Source organism: Brienomyrus brachyistius, chromosome 6 (assembly GCF_023856365.1).
Source record: "Brienomyrus brachyistius isolate T26 chromosome 6, BBRACH_0.4, whole genome shotgun sequence".
Lineage (NCBI taxonomy): Eukaryota > Metazoa > Chordata > Actinopteri > Osteoglossiformes > Mormyridae > Brienomyrus > Brienomyrus brachyistius.
The window spans coordinates 5,574,524-5,593,105 of record NC_064538.1 but is presented as its reverse complement, the minus strand read 5'-3'; the positions used below and the strand labels follow the sequence as shown (position 1 = coordinate 5,593,105).

Below are 18,582 nucleotides of genomic sequence, written 5' to 3'. Positions count from 1 at the left end.
TTTTGAGCTTGGTCAGACATTTTGTTATTTGGGTTTAGTTTTCAGGACATGTGGATTCCGCGTTACTTCGTGTTTTAGCAGGACTATGAAAATTAAAACCGCTTGGATGTGGTTTCCAGGGTTTTACATATTTACGTCTTCCGCAAAGAGGATAAAGTCAGCTTTCCCATCTTCGAACCACTTATCCCGCCCAGGGTCACCTGGAGCTCATCCCAGCAGCATGAGGCAGAAGCTCGGGCTGCATCCTGAACGGGAAGCTGCAGCAATATTGGCCACAAACACACATAATTGAGTCATCAGTCAGCAGGAATACAGGAGGAAACCCATGTAACCTATGTAACAGAGGGAGAACATGCAAATGGGAGCCATTATGCCTTCCCCTAAAATTATCTTATGCTATGTTTAATCCAAATATAAACCAGAATGAATTTCAAATTAAATCAATATAATTTTTATTTTTCCATAGGTAGCCCGGATCTGTTCAGAAGGTACATATTAAACTGACACAAACCCCGGACAGTTTAGAATGCACCATTTGGATAGGGAGCTTATAGCAAGAGTTGGACAGTGCCGTCCTTCAAAGGAGTTTAAACCACCTGTATTTGTAAATGTATCATGCAGACCCAGACATCAAGGAGGAGCTCAAATCAGACCCATCCATCAGACAAAATTGGTTCGGTTTTGTGACCTGACAAAACAAGCCACTGTCATACGGCCTAGGAGACCTTTTTTAGCCTGAGTACCTCCAGGATTGTGTTTAAGGTCTCTCCATGACAGCGTCTTTAACAAAAAGGAGCACAGTGGAGCATTTAAGTAGAGCAAGTAGGACCTTAAATAGTAAAAGAGATGAAAAGTCGCTTTTGCAGGCGGAGAGGCCACTGCAGACTCTGTTTACAGATAGTGATCAGTTGACAAGGTTCTCTTTAGTACATCATACTCACATATCGCCACCATCTCCCACTGTCAGCCACTGCTGGTTTGTTCCTGGACTCAAATATGCTGCTGCAAGCACATTATTCCAAGCATTTCTTCCCCTTATCGACACATCCGTGCACCATAAAACACACCGTTCATTTGTGCTGGAAGACTTTTAAAACTCAGCGAAGCGCTTTCCTTGTTTCCCACAAGCGATCACTCTTCTAGGCCACAGAAACGTCCCCTTCAGTCGCACGATTAATTCTTATTTCTTTTTCTGGCAAAGTCTCCTCCCAATGTGAGCGCGCGTCTGAAATGCAAAGGTATCTTTCAGGAGAAGGTACAAATAGGCAGTGCTTTCAAATGGAGTTTGGTCAGCGGTCGGAGACTGCTATTCCCGAAGAAAGACAGGACTTTGTTCACAAACTGGAGTTTGAAGTTTCAAAGGGGAAAATAGCAGTGGCGTTACATCAGTCTTTCAGAGCCATTTGCTGTTGACTTTTAGCCCCGGGCAGCCTGGATGACTGATTGTAAGACAGAGTATTTATTTATTGTTACGGAGGATGAGATGAGGACGGCTGAAGCCTTTCTTTCTGGCAGCTCTCCCCTCCTTTCCTAGCACCCATCCATGCTATTTAGCCCGACCTCTGGTGTCCAAAATATGGACAACCGCTTCATCCACCTTGGGAATGATGTGATTTTTTTTCTCTCCAAAATAAAGGAAATATATAAAACATTGTGTTAGTATATAATGTTGGGCTCCTCTTTCTGGTTTCACTTGCTAACCACCTGCTCATTATATTTCAGAATAAAGACGCTATTACATTTATTGTAAATGTCTTACAATTGTAATAAGAGGTGTTTCTCAACACCTGGCGTAGTTAGTAAAAGCAGCGACTTACAGTTTAATTGTTTTGGCTAGTTATTCCCAATAATCCTGTAAATAATCTTGTAAATTAAAAAAAAGGGTTTCTAAGCCCCCACAACCCTAACCAGGATAAATTACCAGAAGATGGCACAATATACACAATTTGTAGTGCGCGGCATTAGTAGTAATAGTAATAATACTGGTGGCAGTAGAAGCTGTAATATTAAAATACTAATAAAAGTAATACATGTTGTTGTAAAAGTAGTAGTATTAAAATGTAACAGTATTACTTGTGCTAATGGTACTATAGATGCCATACTTGTAGGTGCTCTTGTAGATAAAATGTGGAATATGTGTAATATTATTGAAGTTGGGTTGGGTGTAGATATTAGAAAGTAAACTATCGGGCAGTGATGCTCATTATTTTCCTCTTGCCCTCATGATCCCCATTAACTGGGCAGGAGTGTCAGGTGAACAATCCCAAGTGCCACCCAAGCAACCTGGGTGCAGCGTCACTCTCCTCCTGCAGGGATATGAACTGAGGCTCACAAACTCACAAATATCCTCCAGATAATCTCTTTCGAGGGTGGGGGGGGGGGGGGGGGGAAGGAGGAAATGATGTTGATCTGGTTGAGGCCTTGTGTATTTGAATTAGCTACTTCATTTCCATATTTAAAGCAAAGTATGTAAAAACGTGGTGTGGGAAGCCTCTCGGCATCGACACGCTGATATACCGTGCAGAAACATTCCCTCACGGTTTGGCAACGTGTCAGGGAAGGAAAGATTTCACCTTGTAGATTGTCTTTTATAAGGCTGTTATTGCAGTTATGAGGAGGTCACAGAAAATGAAGATGTGTGCTGAGATAAGGGACTTAATGAGAGGACTGATAAGATATTCTTCGTGGAGGTGAGTCATTCTGTGACACAACTTCTTCAGGTGTTTCTGACTGATGCTGGCAGCAGTGATCATGAATTAATGGATTTGGAGACCAGAATACTTTCTCCCCCTCTATATTGCAGTCTGTAGACATTTGTGATGAGTGGTTGCTGGTCTGGCATATGCTTCATAAACTATGTGTGTGTTTCTGCATGTGTGAGTTTGTGTGTCTATATGTAAGCGAGGAGATTCTTTACTTACAATACCATAGAAATAATTAACAATCTATCAGAATAGGGGAGTGACCTAAGCCCAGTTTTATAGACCAGAGTAGATCCTTGTCTTCCATGAACACCACAGAGTTCCAGTTTGTAACTGAGAGGGGACACTGAGGATCAGTATCCGTGAAATCATCAGGTAGAATTCTGTTTAAGAGCAACAGAGGTAGTTTGATTCGTCTCAAAGTCTCAGTGAGGTTATACAACCTGAACTGCGACAGCTAAATGTCTGATTGCATAAATAAAATTAAAATTACCTGCTTTGGATGAACATATCAGGTAAGTAACTGAAGGTACAGGGGGCATGGTGACATTTTATCAGGGCCTCCAGAATTGGCATGACAGTAGGGTTGACCAATCAGAATAAATAGCAAAAATACCTTCATCCTCTGATTTGATTAGTCATTGGGAGCGATGGATAGGCAAAGCTGCCCCCCCCCCCCCCCCCCCCCCCCGTAATGCAAGGTAACCTCAGAAGAACTGTGGAAATGAGAGAGAGTTGCTTTTACAGATCTAATATACACCTTATGCAGGAACTTATGAAATTCACCAGGCCACTTTAGTGCCCCAAAGATCATTGACCTGTTGCTTTGCAGCTACTTTCCCTTCTTCAAATAAAGGGCCAGTTCCTGGCATTTCACCTTTGCATGTGAATTGAGGGGAGTGGCTTATGGAGTGATGCCAGTTCAGAATGACTGCTATTTCTGCGATGGTTCGAATGACTTCAGAATGATAAACTGACTTACCAAAAAAAACAAAAAAAAAACACAAGAAACTGAAACAAGTTTTCAGGCACGAAGATAACAGCCAGGATTGTTCTGGAAAATTAAGCAGCAACCATTCCCATAATTCTGACTTATCTTTCTAACTTTATAGAGTCTTTCTCCTGTGCTAGTCTTGCTAGTATGATATAGTTCTGAGCTTTTGGTGAAGTGATTGGCAGACTGACGTAACGCAGAAATGCGTATGACATACATACATGTAGCGAATGACACACCCTAAAATTTCCCCATTCCTTACGCTCCTGCAGTTTAGGGTGTTTTCCAGTTTAGAATGTTAATATAAAGCAAACAAAGTTAAAGGGCACTCGGCAGTATACCTGGCTGTGATTTCAGTTAATTTTCTACACATAAATTCTAGCCAAAATTAGCTTGTTTCTGTTCTGTTGACTGGCATTCATGAACAAATCAGCTCTGACGAACTCTAGCAGGCCAAATATACCACAGTTATTGTCCTGTTACCCTGATGCATCAGAATATGTGGGAAAATAACCTTCAGACAAACTTCAGCCGGTTGAAGCCAGAAAAAGTAGCTGCAATAATCACTAATCACACCTGCTGATGTGGAATGATGAGGAGTTTTATGGGTCCTAGTACAGATTGGTTCAACGAGAAAGAAATCTCATCAGTCCCACTGGTGCTATCTCTCTAAAAACCAGCTTTGGCTCCCCGTTGGATCGGTGGCTAAAAATTAACCAAGTAGCTACTCTGCCTCTCTGAGGAGAGGAGCCCTGTGCTGTCAATCAATCTGTTGTGTCCCCACAAACTCCTCTATCTGATAGAGGTGTCACATGGGGCGGGGCCTTCGGCAAAAGGGTGGGCCGGGGACCCAGGTAGAGACAAGTCCTTTGCCCCAGCGTGTGCTGGCTGAGAATGCGTTTATCCAAAGCACTGCTCGACATGGACATGGCCGATTACAGCGAGGCTCTGGACCCAGCCTACACCACGCTGGAGTTTGAGAACATGCAGGTGCTCGCGATGAGCACAGGTAAGTCACTTTCTGGGATCGGCTTATGGACTTTGAGTTTTAGACCTTCGCGGACATCCTGCACATGACACCGTGACACGATGACCCCCAGGGTCCAGCAGCCCTCACACAACGTCTCACAGCCAAGAGAACCACTGCGTGTGATGATCTTCTGACGGGGGAACCATACTACACTTGCGAAATGTGAAAACCAAACCTGTAAAAGACTTTGGGGTCCTGCCCTCTTTCATCATTATAATGAACCCAAAACAGTAAAGCTGTTCTAAATATTTTATCTCAACAAAATTACGCTTTTCCTTCGCAAGCAAACATTTTTGACAAGGACTTTTATAAAATGCATTCTCACTATGGCAAATATATTTTAAAATGAAGAAAATATGATTAATCTATCCAAGCGAATAATTCAGCTTTCCAAGCAAGCATTCAAAGTAAATACAATGTTTCAGATGATCTGTCATAATTCAATTTACTGACGTCTTCTCTGTCTAATCGGTGGCTTAATGCTTAGTATGTCACATGGTGTTATATCATCTGTTGCATCGTACATTTTGCATAGTATTACAAAGACAATTCAGGGAGTGTATCTTTATAAAGAATTTCATGTCTATTTTTGTTAGAAATATCTTGCCCCTTGAATGTTTCACAACTAGGGTGAGTGAAACATTTTTGTGAAGGACAATCCTTGCTGATTGTCTTACAAGAAATAATCAGATGAATCACGTTTTATCTTGGGTGTAGAACATACCCAGGCAATATTTTGTTACATTGTGTGATTAATCATTTGGCTAGATAGCCATCTCTCTGTTGGCTTAATGTGGACAAGCTCTCCTGTCTTTAATCAGCTTGGAAGGAATTTGTTTGGTATTAATGCAATCAAAGCTGCCATTGTCACCATTTTAAAGGAACGGCACCTCATCATGCATAATGAGTGAATCTTCAGCAGAGTTTTCATTGAGAAGGTGTCCTGCCCGTACTTCTCGTACAGATAGATTAATAGCTGACACGTTCTATCCATGAAATTTGTATGTCCACAGCTGCTTATTGAAATGGTGCAACCTCAGATACGCGTAATGAAAGACAAAATCGTTGACTCATGATAAATACTAAACTAACCACACTAAAACATACATTTTTTTTCCATCACTGATTAAGAAAATGACATAATCATCATTGTTTTAATTGACGTGCATGTTTATGCGTAAGTATGTAGGCTATATAACAGAACGGAGGTGAACACTAAGTAGTCTCTCTTTTGAAGGTGCGTCTATGTAACCTTTCACCTAAAACTCCTGCCTAGATGTCTGTGAGACGCATCTTTCAAAAGGAAGACGTACACGGGTATTTAGCAATATAAAGGAAGAACAGAAATTTGAAGCTTTTGGTTTCTGGAGAAACCCCTCGAATCGTTGGGGTCCACAGTTTTTTGTCTTAAGCGAAATATAATTCTGTCAGTGTTGTTCTTTTTGGGCTCCTGGTAAAATCCAGCATTTTATCAATACGCTAATCTCCCAAAATGTGGGGTGTGCCCCAGATTTCTGTGACAGAATGGGGGGTTTCCCCACCTTATGCTAAATGTGTAACAGCAGTACTAGCCAGACACTCTGGCTAACTAAGGGGGAAATTTGGTTCAGTTCTTGCTCTTGTTCGGCAAAACATCCAGCACTTTAAAAAGCTACTGCAAATGTTCTTCCCTATTTATTTTCTTTGGAAAACTCTGCAATCTGCCTGCCTTCTTCCAGTAACTATATAATATATTTATAGAAAATATTTCCTTTCCAGTTTTTTTTTTTTTTTTTTTTTTGAGGTTGGTGTACTTCCATTGGCTGCTGTATAGCAGGTTTATTCACAGATTTAGGATAACGAATTAATAATTAATAAGCAATAATATATCATAATGTAATGAAATAAATAATAAACAAATTGCTGGTATAAAAATACTGAGATATTCAGAGGCTGCCATTGAAAAACCACTCAAAATCTGTTATATAAGACATATTCCGCCACGGTTTCCACAAAGGTTTGCTGCTTCAGTTAATCCAGACACTGAAATTGAACTTCCGCCATTTTCTAGCTTCATTCCCTTCTTGCAAAAGTTGACCGGCGCCTCCCCACTGGCTGTCGTTTCAGACTCCTCGCCTACGGAGAGTGTCAGCATGAATGCCGCCCACCAGCTGGGGGCAGGGACCCTCTGTGCCATCTGCGGGGACCGGGCCACGGGCAAACATTACGGGGCGTCCAGCTGTGATGGCTGCAAGGGCTTCTTCAGGCGCAGTGTCCGCAAAAACCACATGTACTCCTGCAGGTATGGGCCCTTGCGGCTCCCCGCATGGGCAGCTCCCTGCCCCAGCCTCTTACCCTCTGCATGGAGACCTCCAGTGCCCCATACAACAATAAATAATACTCCTTTAGTTTTACCTAAAGCGACTCCTGTTGCAAGTACAAAACTTAGACTTTAATTCATCTGAATACTTTAAAAACTTTTGGTATCGCACAGATGCAATAACCCCAGGAAATTTAGTTGGTAGCTTTTTCTTACCTTTCCTTGCTTAGCCAAACAGAAATCTGCAGCATTCGCTCATCCCCCCTAACCCTAACCCTAACCCCTTCCCCCAATATCTTAATATCTCTGCTTAGCTCTGCATTGGAAAAAAAAGAAGAATGCTGCACCTGATTTAGCAGACAACATCCTAGACCAAAATACACGGCATAGCACTGGGAAAATCAAAAACCAGGTTCCCCGTCAGAAAAGGGAACTCATAAAACAAACAGGTTGTGACATTATAGTGACAGATGTGCCCAGATTTAGCGGCTGACTGTCCGTTTTCTCACCGCCAGCATTTGTTTTCCCCCTGAGTCGCAGTCAACTTGTCATTCTAGGATTCGTATGATTTCTAACTCCAGGTTCAACCGACAGTGCATAGTGGACAAAGACAAGAGGAACCAGTGTCGATATTGCAGGCTGAAGAAGTGCTTCCGGGCGGGAATGAAAAAAGAAGGTATTTATTTAAAAACTGTGTTGTGGCAGAAAACCGTGTTGTGTTGGATGCTTTCCACGGGCTTCTGAAAAGGAGGCGGTTCTGCTATCTTTGCTGTTTTGAGGTAAATATTGCTGAGACAGGAGTAATAATGAAATAATAGTTCATTCCTTAAATAATCACCAACCGGGGGTGACTTGAGGTAGCCCTGCTTGTCAGCCAATCAGAATGCAGTGGACAAAGTGGCTTTGAAGCTCGGAACGAACCCATTGGAGGAGCTGCTGGGCTGTGATGCAAGAAGCAGTCGTTAATGTTCACTAGAGAGCGCATAAAAATGTAGGTCTGGCTTTTGCTGAGCAAACACTTCCACAGCATCATAATTTGACAGCGATAAAAGTCCAGAGCTGTAAGGCAGAATCTGTTTTAAAACCGGTATGTTTCTCAACTGAAGTCTTCAAACTCTGCAATAGGTTTAACTCACCTAGCTTCTCAAACTTACTTCCATCTGATACTTGCTGGTTAATTTTTCCCACAAAACATTGCAGTAAGGATATTCCAGTTAGACACCAACCCTACTGACTTCATATGTACTTGGCTGAATTAGCATATTATATGCACTTTCTACGAATGCACAGTCTGTATGAATCTATGAACACATTCATAACACATTATAATGCATTTATAAAGCATTATAAACTTGGCTAGAAATATTTTTAAAAAGGCATAAGAGATTATACCCCTGGTTATTATGCATTATGAATGCTTTATAGAGCTCAATATCTATAATGCACTACAGATACCTTCATAATGCAGCACAGAGCATCCTTAATGCTTATACCGACCATTATACTTCATTAAGTATAGTGTATTGGAAAGTGTGGTATATCACTGTAGAAATGGAACTGACAGGAAGATCAGGATGTACTGCATTAATGGTGCGAGCGAGGAGTGATGTAACATGATTTTTTTTTACTCTCGAATGAATAGACTTGTTTTCTCTGCAGCCGTACAAAACGAAAGGGACAGAATCAGTACCAGGAGGTCCAGTTACGAGGACAGCAGCTTGCCTTCCATAAATGTTCTCATCCAGGCGGATGTTCTATCGAGACAGGTGCGTTAAAACAGATGCATGTTGACATACATGGCTATTCATTGGAAATATACATTATGTTGGTGTTCTGTCGCTTCTGAGATACAGAAATGAATGGGTCACTATCATTTAGCTTCTACCTTCTGGTAGGATCTTCTATCAGGAACCAGTAATTATACAACATGAAATATCTCAAATACTACTTCATATTATGCGCTTATTGCCTCAAGTATGAAGAAAAACTGAAATGACTGGAACGTGTCAAGTTTTTTTAAGCAATGGATTAGCATTGCATACTGATAATTGTCATGATGTCACATCGCACTGGTGCTGCCGAATGCCTGGAGGTGAAACCCTCTTGGTTTTGCCAATTTCCTCTTCATTCAAGGTATCCCGTGATGTTTCAGATTTCTCCCACAGTGCCCATTCTGAACGGCGACATCAGGACAAAGAAGATGGCCACCATCACAGACGTGTGTGAATCCATGAAGCAGCAGCTGCTGGTCCTGGTGGAGTGGGCGAAGTACATCCCGGCATTCTGTGACCTCCCGCTGGACGACCAGGTACTGTCCGCTGTGTGGTCACCGGAAGGGGCTGGCAGCTTCATCCATGAACATATAATGTGTCTGATATCACTTCAGAAAGATCAATCTTCAAGGTTCCTTAAGCAAGGTGGTCAAGTCTGCTTATAATTATATAATGACCCTCGTGGGGTCAGCATGAGAAATTTAATGGGATTTACGGGGGAGTTTTACGAAAGCTGCAGTTGACACGCACAAGGCCAGCAAATAACACGCAAAGTTTAGTAACCCATAAATGCATAAAAATACACGTACAATGCTGGTGAGGAGGACACCGAGCGTGATTACGGCAGCCTCTCGCGGCGATCTCTGTAGCTCGTGTTTCTCGTATCTTCTCACTCCGCCTGTGCCAAGTGGAAACCGAAAAAATCTGATGTGGTTTTTCCAGATCATGGGGAGTCTGCGCCACCAACCCCCACATGCAGAAGGATCAACTGTATTATCATTATAACAAGTAGAAAAAGAAGAATGTGTCTGAGTGGCACGGCAGTTTGAGTGCTTCCTGCCCCTTGACCTCCACTCCTGCGAATGGCTGGCAAACTTACTGCAATGCTGCACTGCATAAACAGTTATAGATGGTTAGATAATGACATTATGTGCTGCAGTGTTCAGCACTGTTGGACGTAATGTCCCATCCAGGGTCACATACCCATTACTTTAGATCTGTTTTTCCCAGTCTGGTCCTCGGAGACCCACAGACGGTCCACGTTTTTGTTCTGCCCCTGAGAAATGCGTAACGTTTTCCATTATAGCTGCCTCCACGGCTGCAGGCGTCAGCATCCGAGAGATACTAGATGATGGAAAATGGTGTCTGGAATCTGTAGGTTTGAACTAGTTTGGTTAATATGTTTTGATGTCTCCTGTTAGAATATGATGAACTAGTTTTAAAAGTTATATCGGTTCCCCTGTACACCAGAATCATTAACAATATGATAAACAGGGTTTAGTAACTGATTTGTGGATTTTGAGTAACTGCAAAGGCTGGCCTGTGGATCTTCTCACACCGAGTCATTCCATGTTATAAGGATCTCCAGGTGTAGCTCCAGACCTTTGACCTTAAGGAGGTGGGAAACTCCTCATTTATGCTGTTCTGTCCATTTTTCCCTGGGGAAGGTCACTTCCATCGGCCACCATCCATCATGTCTTACTGGAGTTCAGCAATTACAGATATCTGCTCTAATTCTCTATTAGAGGAACTGACCTAGCAGAACCATGGATTCACATGAGAACTACAGGAACTGCAACCCCCCCCCCCCCCCATCCCATCAATGGCAACAGATACTGAAGATAAACTGAAAGCTCTAACAATTATGTGTCTTAACAGATCAACAATATTTCATGTTTACGTCATATGACGTTTACAGTCTCGCCGGCATCCTGTTTCTGCGATGTCATGGTCTGTTGTTGGCCGGGTTCAAACTGAAAATCAATACGTGTGGGGACTGAAGTTTCTTCTGTTGCTTAGAACTTTAAACTTATATCTCCTTCAGCAGCTTTCTGGTGTCCAGTTTGTGAGTGCAGACTGCTTCTAAATAAGATGCAGCTTTAAGCATATGAGCTTTGGGGAATGCTGACTGGGGATGTGTGTGTGTGTGTGTGTGTTTCTTTCCAGGTGGCCTTACTGAGAGCCCATGCAGGAGAACATCTTCTTCTAGGGGCTGCCAAGAGGTCGATGCTCTACAAAGATCTGTTGCTATTAGGTAAATTCTCAGCCTGGGCTGTCTTGCCTCATGCAGGTCCAAAGGAGAAGAAAAATATTTTTTTAGTCTTAAAACTGGGTGATTTTTTTTAAATGCCTTGAAAGGTGCAGTGGAGCCTCGCTGAAGAATGGTTGTGGAAAAGTTCTTGCTGATATAGGTATATGAGTAATTGTGCACATTGTTGAGAGAGGGCTATTCATATACTTAAAAGATTAAATTTTAACATATATGGTGCAAAATTGCAAGTTGTTTTGTGAATTTTGAGCATTTTGTTCAACAACCAATAAAGAGGATAGTTTTGAAGTTTATTTCAAGTGCAAAAGTTTTCTATCCCAGAAAAAATTATCCACGTAGATGATAAAAAAAACATTTTTATTCACATCCATTTCACTGCCAGTGCACATTTTAACCATTAACAAATTTGCTATATTTCACATTTGTAGTTAATTATTTGTCATCTGCTCTTCTCCTGTGTGATTATTGAATAGTTTCTCGTTCCTGCCAAATATAGTCACTGCATGTGTTTTTTTTCTCTTACAGGAAATGACCACATAGTTCCACGTAACTGCCCTGAACTGGAGGTCAGCCGAGTGGCAGTGCGGATCCTCGACGAGCTCGTGTTACCCTTCCAGGATCTCCAGATAGACGATAACGAATACGCCTGCTTGAAAGCCATTGTTTTCTTTGACCCAGGTATGAATACAAAATGATATAGTTTGCAATAGAATTAATACTAGTCTTTTTTTAGCACAGTCCATTCCTTTTATTTCATTTTGGCAATTTTCACTCTTGTCGTGCTAATATGCTACATTGTGGAATCACTTATTCTTTTAAGGCCAGTCTTATAAATACATCTGAGATACTTAATTCAGTTACTGGTGTTTGGTAGAACAATGATAGCCTACCTGGGAATTGACTCTAGAGCCGCCTGACTTGATTTTCCATCATCGTAAAATAGGGCAGTACAGTAAGATAATGTCTTTTACAAGGAAGTATTCCCTGTCAGTTGATGCAGAGTATGACAGGGCCATGTGTTAACCACATTCTTTACTTTATGGTGATCTCGGCGTAGCTGGATTTAAGGCATTGACTCCACAGCTAAGCAAGTAAATGGAACCTTGAGAAATTCACAAACATTCCCACTGATTAGAAACTGTCCCTCGCTGGATGGTCAGACCACTGCTGTCTCAGAGGTGCAGTTTTAAATATACGGGTCTTGATGTTGTGTCTTCACATTATCAGAGACGGTACAGACGGCACTCTTGAGAGGCCAGGAAGCTGGAGAGAGCAATGAGGACAGGATATTCCAAACAGTTTGTTGTGACTGGATGTACTATTTTTGACACTGCCAGCTGCTAACCATTGTCCTCCTTCTCCAAGATGCCAAGGGACTTAGCGACCCTGGGAAGATCAAACGCATGCGTTACCAAGTACAGGTTAGTCTGGAGGACTACATCAACGACCGGCAGTACGACTCGCGCGGCCGCTTCGGCGAGCTGCTTCTACTGCTCCCCACCCTGCAGAGCATCACCTGGCAGATGATCGAGCAGATTCAATTCGTCAAGCTCTTCGGCATGGCCAAAATAGACAATCTGTTGCAGGAGATGCTGCTGGGAGGTAAAATGGCTAGAAGACACATAGTTCTATTTATATGTTTAGCAAAGCAAAAATATAAATGTGATTTCTAATGAATGTGGTAGATTAGGAGTAAGAGTAGTCATTCATTCTCCATCTGGGAATATTGGTGATAACAGAAGCTGGTTTCTATATATCATTGGTACAGTTTACGGATCATCAGCAGCATATGCATTTTTGAAAGGATGGATGAACTTGATTTGCATGATAGCATCATTGTTCTCTCAGCCTTATCGCGACACATTTTCTCTGCCCAGGCTCAGCCAATGAGGCACCGCATGCGCCACACACCCTTCACCCTCACCTGGTCCAGGAGCACCTCAATAGCAATGTCATTGTAGCGGGCAGCATGCCCACACCCCTTCACAATGGCCAGATCTGTGAGTATTCCTGGCACGCTGGCAGCAAACTTGCCTCACAAAGCGGGGTCAAGTGACCTCTGTCAAAAATACCGTATGCTAGAGTTTGATTACAGTGTAATCAGGCTTATTTTAATGAAACAAAAAAACCCTCTTTTGTTACTAAACAGCATTAGAAATGTTGTATGTGTATTTTTAGTTTATTTTCCAGGTTATTTATTTTGGTTTATTTAGTTTCGGTTTATCAGTAAAGGTAAATATGACTTTCTTAAATGGTCAGCTGTGTGTGACTGAGCATACGCCCTGATCTGTGTTGTTGCCACCCTACAGCCACTCCTGAGACCCCAATCCCATCACCCCCCGCAGCGTCCAGTTCAGAGCACTACAAGCTGGCCCAGGGCGTCATCGCCACAGTACCCAAGCAGACCAGCTCCATCCCCCAGCCCACCATCACCAAGCAGGAGGGTATCTGAGGTCACCTTGGACCCCCCCCCTTACAGCCACACATTCTTTCAGCCTTCCCTCATTCCGCACTCTGGGAACAGCAGAAGGAGCGTAAACAAAATATTAATAAAGAATGTGTGGTCTACATTGATTGTACGTGTTTAGGTTCCGATTCCTGACTTTTGACATGTGCATTTAAAAAGAAGTATTATTCTTTATCATAACATAGACAAAAAATAGCATTATAAAAATATTAGCAGCAGGCAAAGCCAGCAACACACTATTTTTTTAAATAACAAAAAACTTGACAATTATATGAGAACTAAGTTTTATCAGGGCATAAGAGCTCAACAGACTTCTTTTACAGTTACAGAAGTGGTCTTTTTAGACATCTATCGGGTTATGTGAGTATCCAAAATCTATTTTTTTGGATACGCTTTCAAGTGTAAAACCAGAGAAATCAGGTAAGGCGATTGCTGGTGTTGCTTGTTTTGTTTTGTTTGGTTTTGTTTGGTTTCGTTTTGTTTTGTTCCACTGCCAGCAATGGAAATGACCCTTAAATTTCAGTGTTTATTATGTTTTTTTTGCTGTACATAACTCAGGACTGTACAATATAATGCATTCTACAGAAGAATAAAACATTTAAAAGTTTATACAAAAATGTATACATTCAACCTCATTCATGAGCACTGTGACTGATTTCTATGTGCCTTTGAGTCATTTTGTGGTTTTAGTTTATTTAGTTTATTTGTGGTTGAAGTTGTCGAGTCCATTTCATAATCTTGGATTGTTACAGTTTCGGGTCTGCTTGGCTCATTAATTATTCTGGTTATGTTAGTGTTGTACAGTATTTCTCATTCTAGGCTAAAGAAAGTCAAACTTACTGACCTGTATAGTTCTCATAGCCTCTAGAAAATGTATAGATTATAAAGAAATCCAGAACTCTACATTCTGAACCATCTAACTCTGATTTACTGCCCTGTACATTTTCTTCTCTTGTTTTAAATATTTTACGTAATACGTGCTTTGTGTAAAACTCTATATTGTCTTTGCTGCAATATAATGGCATTGATGAAAATGAGCACACATAAACTATATGTTATAAAAACCCCAAGCCCGTGACCCTCACTAGGATAAGCGAATATAACGTGGATGATGTCTCATATCACACACCTCTTCTCCGGCAAGCGAAATCTGTCGACGTAAAATTAGCAAGTGATGCTTTTATTCAGTTTTTACTTTTCCGAAATGTTAACATTAGACAATTTAAAAGAACGATGTTCCCTGTCTTTGCAAACAAATCGTCACAATCTGTACAATATGATAATTTGCAGAGTCAAAATAACGCCGTATCTGAACCACTGCCTACGGTCAGGAAGAGCAGATCATATGTTATGTGAATTGGAATTCAATGTCGGGATTTTATTTTTACATGAAACTGTGTTATTTCTTGTTGAGCCAATAAAGTGATTTTTTTTGTATAACTAACTAATGACATAATGTGACAAAGATTCTGCGTGTCTTCCATCTACGCGAGGGACGTTATATTAATGAGGAAGCCGGTCGCCATGATCTCCTTCTGCCCCCAGGAGTTGCCATAATAACATTATGAATATAATTTAGTTACAAAGCAGGCAAATGAATGACACGCCAAGACATTCAAGCTACATTCATGAAGCAGAAGCTTATTATTCTGCTTAATTCCATCAGAGGTCTTAGAGAACAGAACCATATTAAAGCAATTCAGGTTTTTAAAATGTGCGTGCAACAAATTCAGTTAAAGTATAACTTAGTGCAGATTACATGAGCTGCCCCCCCCCCACCACCATGAATCACTGCGCCACCCCATCATACTCCAGTATTTTACAACTTGATACAGCATTGTCTAAACTGGATGTATCTAGGGTTAGCCTCTGTTTTATGGAACTTAACCAACATTGGGTAGCTGGCCTTCATTCATTTTGGTAGAACATTAATTTATGTATGTAAAGCCAAAATGCTTGGTTTTTCAACACAAGGTTTTTCTAAAAAGGTCTGTCTCATTACCCTAGTCTGACTTTTCTCTTTTCTGTTCAGCTGACATTTCTTAGAAGGCGAATTAAGCACTGGGTCACCATAGTCTGACAAATGGGTCATTATGCTTGCCCTCACCTACCTGTCCTGACATCAACTGTACTTTATAAACTGTAACTTTGCTATTTTGGACTTCCATTGCCAGCCCCCTGGAGGATGGGCTCCCCCTTTGGGCCTGGTTCCTCCCAAGGTTTCTTCCTTGTAGGGAATTTTTCCGTACCACTCTTGGCTCTGACTGACTCACTGGGGGCTTTGCACAGGGATAATGTAAAGTGCTTTGAGACAATGTAATGTTGTGAAAATGCACTAAACAAATCAACTGAATTGAATTGAATCAGCTAGTTAGACCCAGACAAGTGAGTTTAGCCATCCTAAGAGTCGTGAGCTCCTCGTGGCAAAGCACTTTGCCAGGCTGAGTTGGTTTGTGTGGATCAGGGAAGCTGGGAGTTGCCTGGCATTATTAACTTAGCAGATCTTAGCAGAGATGCCACACAGACTGAACCACCTGTGTTGGCCAGCAATAATATAACACTGTGTTCACAGCACTCAAGTACAGTAGTGAAAATGGCAGTGTTAGTATTTCACACTGCATGGAAGAAGGTAATGGTAGACCATAAATCCATACCCATCCAAGGGTAAGATCAGTTGCAAGCTCATTCCAGAATAAATGACAAAATCGATGTGCTAGATATGACCCTTGGGTCGGAGGGCACTTAAAATGGAATTGAGGAACAAAGCCAAGGATTCTTCAGAGTGCTGTTGGTAGAATAAAACTTTTAGATGTTTTGATGTTGCTGCACCGGAAAAGCACATGTGAAGCTGGAAAGATGCTACTGGAAGATGGAATGTATGACACATAATGACGATAGAAATGGAGTGTTTACGAGTCGACCAAATTAGGACACTTTCAGTCCAAACACACTCCATTAACCGCTCAGGAAATCCACAATACAGAAGATATGGGGCGGTATTCATAGTCAGGGAGGGAAACAGCAACTGGACACAATGATGTGAACTGGCCGATGTCATTTCAGCTTCAGAACACCCACGAATTAAACCTTTTATACAGGCTTCTGTCCCAATAAGGGACAGGGATACGGAAGAAACTGAAGCATTTTATGATCAAGTTCAGTCTAAAAGAGAGTAGACAAGTAAACAAAATACGTTTCCGGTGATTAGAGACTGTGATGCCAAAGTTGAAAATTACAGTGTGTGGAGTCCAGCTGGCAAGTAAATGAATAAAAACAGCAGCACAGATGGAAAGTGAATAATCAGCTCCTGCAAACCCCAAAAACATCATGATTGGTGATATAATGATCAAGCAACTAAAGCATCTTTACACCTAGATGTAAACGGACGGAATTCGCAAAAGTCAAAGTATAATGTCAGTACCAGATGACAGAAAGACTGAAATAGGATGGAATGAAGATCAAGCATAGATGGAAGGAATACACAGAAGATCAGCAGAGCATAAAAAACAAGATGTATTTAATGAAGTCAGATACAAGGAAGAACCTTTCGGTAATGGAGAAATTGCTGAGATCTCTGCCGAACGTGAAGGCCACAAGGATAGACAACATCACAAAGAAAATATTACAAAGAACTGGAGATGAAATATCAAAGATCAGGCCAACAGATATGGAACGCAACTCACTGATCTACGGGTTGGTATATAATACATATAATGTTCCAAAACCAAAGAATGAAGACTTAACAGACTATCAAACGATTTCCCTTTGATTCTAGGCCAGTAAGATTCCGTTAAGATCATTCATTGATATTCGTTTATGTAGAAGATGCTTTTGTCTAAACCAATGTACAAGTGAAGAACATTAATACTTTGAATTCTGTTTCCTTTGAAAGGTGATAATGGATTTCAAAATATAAAGAGTATTTTCTGAGAAAATGTACAATTACAGTTCTAGCAGATCTTAAAAAGAATACAGATGCATCGACTGTGACATGATGTGACGCGATGGAACATGAAAGAAACACTCAATGCTAATATTATTTTAGAAGATCTGTTCCGTTATCTGCTTTAGAAGTTCAAAATGTTCAACCATTGTTTGCAGAGCAAATACTGACATCCAACAAAGTTCAGAAAATTTGTAAATGGTTTAACCTAACCAAAGTAAGGCTGGCAGAAGACAGATTTTCAGGAAAAAAAATCTAAGGCAACTTGAGGATATCATTAAAAAATGTAAAGACCGACACAATGCTGAGCAATGCATCAATGGAGGGGATATCAGAGACCGAGATGAAAGCTTTGAAGGTCTCCTCTGTCCTTTAACCTAGATTTGATAATCGCTAGCAGATGTTGCTTTCATTGCAGTTACAGAGTAACTAATTGATTTATAGGTACAACTCATTTAATTATCTTCGAGCAGTAAAATCCACACTCTATTCTGATGTGTTAACTGTCGACTTCAAACATCATTTCATTAAATTTGGACTTAATACAAACTGATAAATATTAGTCAGCACCAAAGAGTATAAATATTATTTTTTATTTTTTTTACCAGAATTGCTGAAAAAGTATTAAGAAAAACGGTAACAGGCAATTCTCTTGGAACAACAGGAAAATAACGCGGTTGCTACGCATATCATAACGTCGTAGATAATAATATTTTAAAGAATGGCAAATCAAAATCATGGTTTAATTTCCCCATTAATGTATTGGAAGGGACGTCATAAACATTTCTCAGTACACGTGGAAGATCGCGGTCACACTATTGTAGTCCAAGGGTAAGCAAGGCAACGCAAAAAGCCATAAAGCATTTGCTTAAGATTGCGCCCAGATACCTTAGTCTCTGCTAGCCGTCTTGTTAAAAAGTTATCTGCAATTATTGCTTGTGTAGATGATTTATGTGTTGCGTGGGTCACGTAATAGAAAGGGTAATATGATTTGGAATATACTGCGATGTACGTGTCGGCCTGTTTTTTATTTCCTATGCATAATCGCTAGGGGGAATGCAAATAAAGCCTGCATTTAGCTCTCGTGTGACACCGAAATAAATAAA

The 18,582-nt window shown here is 41.0% G+C and overlaps 1 protein-coding gene across 1 annotated transcript; it reads left to right on the top strand.

Moving 5' to 3' along the window:
* Positions 1–4,548: 4,548 nt before the first annotated feature.
* On the top strand, positions 4,549–14,977 carry hnf4a (hepatocyte nuclear factor 4, alpha). The gene is made up of 10 exons (XM_049017148.1): positions 4,549–4,705; positions 6,833–7,007; positions 7,607–7,701; positions 8,685–8,791; positions 9,178–9,333; positions 10,964–11,051; positions 11,592–11,744; positions 12,432–12,668; positions 12,944–13,066; positions 13,376–14,977. Exons 1-10 carry the CDS (start codon positions 4,591–4,593, stop codon positions 13,516–13,518), a joined length of 1,392 nt encoding a protein of 463 aa, XP_048873105.1. The 5' UTR covers positions 4,549–4,590; the 3' UTR covers positions 13,519–14,977.
* The last annotated feature ends 3,605 nt before the right edge of the window (positions 14,978–18,582 follow it).

Coding starts and splice junctions, on each gene's coding strand:
- hnf4a (XM_049017148.1), top strand. CDS start 4,591: ATGCGTTTATCCAAAGCACTGCTCGACATGGACATGGCCGATTACAGC. Junction 8,792..9,177: donor CGGATGTTCTATCGAGACAG/GTGCGTTAAAAC, acceptor GTGATGTTTCAG/ATTTCTCCCACAGTGCCCAT. Junction 12,669..12,943: donor GCAGGAGATGCTGCTGGGAG/GTAAAATGGCTA, acceptor TTCTCTGCCCAG/GCTCAGCCAATGAGGCACCG.